Raw genomic sequence first — 5,267 nt, 5'->3', positions numbered from 1 at the left:
GGGGTTGCGCAAAATTTTCAGACAATCTGGTTGAGGCTCACATGCAGGTCTAGCTTAAGTGTGGTTTGCTACTTCTTTCTCATGAGACATCTATCGTCCTTTTCTCTTCTTCTTGTTTGTGTTTGTTACTGTCTTGCAATACCTCTAATCTTCGGCACTTATTCATGACCTTACTGTGTTGCAAGTGTAACTAAAACTAAAATATCAGCCACAGGCAGTTCTGTTTGTACATTATTGAGATGTATACATCTAGATTTCTAGTGTGGTTTGCTCCTTCTTTCCTATCAAACTACTATCGTCTTTATCTCCCCCTCCTTCTTTTTTATGTTTGTTACTCTCTTGCAACACTTCTAATCTGTGGGTGGTTGACGGGTGTTCTGGTATGGTTTGCTACTTCTTTCCTGTGAAACGACTATCGTCTCTATCTCTGTAATTGTAAAGTGCATAGAGCATGCTTTAGAATGTGTGTATGCGCTATATAAATGTAATGATTATTAGTATTATTATTGTTTTGATTATGATCTTTATTATTATGACTATTATTAATATTATTATTATTACAGTATACCACAGATAGGTTGATCACGAAAGACCTGAAATCACGAACCTGCCGAACTGTCTGCGGTCCCGTTTTTTTTCTTTTCTTCTTTATCTTTATAAGATATAATAATAGATAGCATTTGTATAGCGCAGTTCCCTGCTCAACAGCAAGCTCTATGCGTGACCAATTTGAGCTGTCCATGTTATACTGTATTATTGTTATAATTATCATTATTGTAAATGTCAGCTAAATTCAGTACTGTGTTAAGATTAATAAGGTTGATCTAGATTTTTTGTCTGAACACTAGACTATATATCTTGCCATTAAATTCTTCTCATCATATTACCCAATTAAAGCAAAATGTTCATCTTTCTTTTTCCTTTCCAATAACGCCAAACGTTTTGCTTTCCTCAGAGGGTCAGATTCTCATCAACCCGGAGACCATGGAGATCCTGGGGGGTGTCTCCGGCCTGGCCCCGTCTCTCCTGCTGGTTGTCATGGTAACCGCAGTGGTCAGCTGGTGGACTGGGTGCCAGAGCTGATAACTTCCACCCTGTGTTGAATTTTGTGTGTGTGTGTGTATGTGTGTGTCCGGTCTGCTGCTAGCTGATGAAAGTGAATCTGTCTAGAACAACATCTCCTTTATTTTACGAGGGACTTAATTTAGTTTTGTCAACAGACGATGAAATATGAATAATTGGGACATACCGGTACCGTAAACTCGGGTGACTGTGGCAGGTAACTTGGAAAAATGTTCAAATATTTAGATGATTCTTTGTTTTGGGAAAAATGTTCAAATACTTAGATGATTCTTTGTTTTGGGAAAAATGTTCAAATATTTAGATGATTTTTTGTTTTTGGAAAAATGTTCTAATATTTAGATGATTCTTTGTTTTGGGAAAAATTTTCTAATATTTAGATGATTCTTTGTTTTGGGAAAAATGTTCTAATATTTAGATGAATCTTTGTTTCCCAGAAGTATTAGGGTATTGGATCTTGTGTCTGTGTACAGTAAAATGCAGCGTATCCAATAATGAACATTGCCTGAATGAAACAAGCCCGAGATATTTTTAACTTTTTCAGTTTTTGCCAGCAGCTGTTGGTTGTGAATGTTGTGTATTGTGTAAAACTTGTGTGCCTTATCTTCTCACATTTGATTCGAAGAGAAAGAGAAAGAGATGGTGAGAGAGACAGAGAGGGAAAGAATTTTGGTTCCCTTTTTAAGTGATTTGTATGGAAGTGTTTCAGACTTTTGTAACTGTTATATGGCACTTCTTTTTTTTTTTTTTCCGCAAACTGTTAGGTAGAAATTACAGAATGTTCTGCTTTAGTGTCAAAAGAGGACTCATTTATCATAAAATCTGAAATATTTCAGTAGTTGCTAAATAAATGTCTGAAACATATATTATGTACATACATTATATTAATAATTATTATCCGTTCCTGAAGAAAATGTTTTTTATTCTTTTGGGCCTGGAGTACAAAACAAAAGTTTGGACACGACTTATTTTTACTCGTGATTATTCATGAGACAGAGCTGATAGATAGGACCCCCCCCCCTCCCCCTCCCTCCTTGTATGTGGGTGTTTGTTTATGTATGCGTGTAAGAAGATCTCACTTGAATGAGGAAGCTCTTGTGATGTCATATCATCATTCCTGTGGAAGGAAACCATTCCGATCGTTAACTATATTTAGAACTTTGATTTTTATTGTTTATTTTATTTGGGTTTGACGGCCACTGTGTTCGGTGTTGAAATAGAGGAAGGGTCAAAACCTCAGTCAATTTACTGCTGCTAGGGTCTTGAAAACTCTTTGGACTCAGTCAGTATCATGCTGGACTGTGGTTCGAATCTACAATGGGTGTGTTCTTAAACCAGGGTTGTTTGGAGCATATCTATTCTTCTCCATCCAACTAGCATGGACTTTCTGAGATGGGTGCTGTGTTGCAAGTGCCGTAAAACACTTACTAAAACTAAAACAGAGATGGGCGTTAATTAGATTGTCCCACGTCATTAAGAGCACAGAAAGTGTTAACAGTGGTGTGTTAACCCATGCGATGCCATCATACTGTTACACATGGACTTGTCCAGAGTAGTAGTCTGTTATTTTGGTCACATGTGTTGTAAATAATTTCCTTTATAATTTTATGCATGTACAAACATTTTTAAAGTGTCCATAATTTTCCAGCACTTATCATCTACATTGTCCCTATCAACTGCATTCCTCATCTTTTACTTTTACTTTTGTCAGTTTAAAGTTGGTTTGGGAAAACTTTCTGTTGGGATGAAGTGTATTGTGAGTTGTGAGTGAGTCACGTAGACTACGGTAGACTGATGAAGTGTGTGTTGTGTGAGCGAGTCGCGGAGAGAGTGAAGCTGTTTGTTCTGAAAATGAAACGTGAGCAGAGTGTGATTGAATGAGAGAAGGAGAACGTGGTGTCTTTCTGAACATGTTTGTTTTATGCTTCCAGCTGTCTCTCAGTCATTCTTTACCACCTTTATTTACCGACCTATTTTTCCCTGTCCAGTCATTCGAGTTGAACACTTTAGAGCCCTAATGCCACCCTGCTTCTAGTCTCTCCTAGTTTGTGTTTATTTCTCTTTATTTCTGAGCTTCTTTTTCAGCGAGTGATACAGTTGTGTATCTCACTGTTCTCTTGCATGAAATCTTGTCTTTCATGAGCTTTGTTTAAACATTTCTTGGTGTGCGTATGTAAGGAAGAGATGACAGGAGCTAGAATGAATGCTTTCTTGTATCAGGAAGAACGTGTGACCGGTTTATGATTTAAATGATTGTAAAAGAAGACGATTATATTATATCTATATTAGTGGAAGGGAATGTTCTTCTGTTTTATGTCACAACTCACAATTTTATTGTGTATGTATATGTTGTCATACCAACAAACAGCAAACATTTCTGTTGTCTTTCGAACATTTTCATGTGAGTAGCACTTGTTTTGGCATTGTAGATTCCATCAGTTTATTTACAAGAAATGTTCTGATGAATTCCACCGACTATTTGAAATTTTGAATGCGCCTTAGCTTGAACCTGGTACTACTGCACTATGCACAAATGCTCGCCTACAATGACTGGAAAAGAAAGCTTCTAAAGAAGATAATGAGTCACCTGTTTAAAAAGTGAAATGAACTTTGGTTGGCCATGAAATATTCCGAACAGTTTGCAATGACAGATTTAGTCCAAGCTGATGGGGCAAGTGCTAACTACTCTGCCTTGTCTAAACGTCTTGCGCTGGCTGTAATTTTTACGTTAACTGACCTTAAAATATATAAAATGGCCGCTCTCTCGTCAGAATTTTGAGAATTTTTTCTTTTCTCCTGTTCACAATATTCTGAATTATTTCAGTTAGTGCTCGTACATCAATTCTCTCCGAGATCATATCTATAGGAGTAAGTTCTCTTTTACTGCTTAAATACATTTGTTTTTTGCGAATCTCTCTCCAACTAATCTGACCAATGATACTCAAAGTAGTCGTAGATCTGTCGAATTTACTCCTTGTTTAATACTCTGTTCTCAACATTCAGGTAATTTACTAGAGTCATTTACTCAGGGCATACGCCCCACCCTCTTCCTCCCCCTCCCCACTTTTTTCCACCGATCTGTTTGCTCTTCTGTTCCTTTACTTTTTGAAAAAATCCACTGTTGTTATGTAAATCCTTCCTTGTTTCAGGTCTGTTGCTTTTATGGTTTATAACCGAGCAATGTTTTTATTGCGTCCTTTTCCAGTAATTTTTTAAAATGAGCTTTTTCATTCTTACCCGTATTGAAAATTCCATGTTTGAAATAACAACGTTGAGGAGATTTTCAAGTGCCACATACGTCTGTGTACATTCCACATGTCATCTGTACATTCCTTAATAAAAACTTTTGTATTTTAGCTGTGTACATCTCAGAGTTGGTGTTTTGTGTGGGTTTTTATGACATTGTCGTCAACAATTTGCTTTAGTGGGTGGTTTAAGGGCCCACTGGTTTGTCTTAATTTTCTTTCCCTCTGTTGTTTCTGTCTGTCTGTCTGTCTTAGTGGGTGGTTTGAGGAATTTTTATGTTTGTTATTCTCTTGTAACACCTCTAATCTTCTGGCGCTCGTATGATCATGACCCTATGCTGTTACGAGCGCCGTAAAACCTCTACTAAAACTATCTCTGTCTGCAATTGTTTCATGGGAATGGGGAAAAGTTGAGGGGAAGGGGAAGGGGGGAGGGGTGGGGGACAAATAAGCGGGCATATGCACCGCACTCCAGCAGGAGGGGCAACATCCCTGAGTGAAGAGAAGGAGTGACTCACAAAACGTGCCTTCCATCCTTTTAATGAAGGAATAAGTTGTCCCTGTGGTTTTATGCACTCGCAAAGGACTACTATTAGTACTATACTATACTATAGTAGTCCTTGGCACCCGCATTAATTTAGCAAAATTTGATCTTTTTTTTTTACATGCATAATTTCTGATTATTTTCCTTTATAATTCTTTGTTAAAATTAACAGAATCGCATAATTAAATTTCACCTTACCTTTTTAGGTCCAGTTTGCTTAATTTCAGTTGCCTATTTTTTTTTCGGCATAAAACCGCGGGGACAGAATAAGTCCCTGGTTGCGTTGCTCCTCCAAGCTGTACCTGACTCTGGTCTGGTGACGCCCACCTTTGAATAGGGCGTGTGTGTGTGTGTGTGTGTGTGTGTGAGGGGGGGGGGGGGGGGGGGGGGGGGGGGGG

At 38.0% G+C, this 5,267-nt stretch overlaps 1 protein-coding gene across 1 annotated transcript in view; it reads left to right on the top strand.

Annotated features, from left to right (window-relative positions):
- Positions 1-4,451, top strand: part of LOC101848960 (contactin) — a gene marked incomplete in the record, with an annotated part of 49,538 nt that extends 45,087 nt beyond the window's left edge. Inside the window, 1 exon segment of the mRNA XM_013081116.1 lies at positions 956-4,451. Within this exon segment, the coding sequence (XP_012936570.1) occupies positions 956-1,083 (128 nt within the window).
- Between the last annotated feature and the right edge of the window lie 816 nt (positions 4,452-5,267).

The sequence above is a fragment of the Aplysia californica genome, unplaced genomic scaffold, assembly GCF_000002075.1.
Source record: "Aplysia californica isolate F4 #8 unplaced genomic scaffold, AplCal3.0 scaffold00116, whole genome shotgun sequence".
Taxonomy (NCBI): Eukaryota; Metazoa; Mollusca; class Gastropoda; order Aplysiida; family Aplysiidae; genus Aplysia; species Aplysia californica.
Note: the sequence above shows the minus strand (reverse complement) of the source record. Positions and strands in the feature narration are given on the sequence as shown.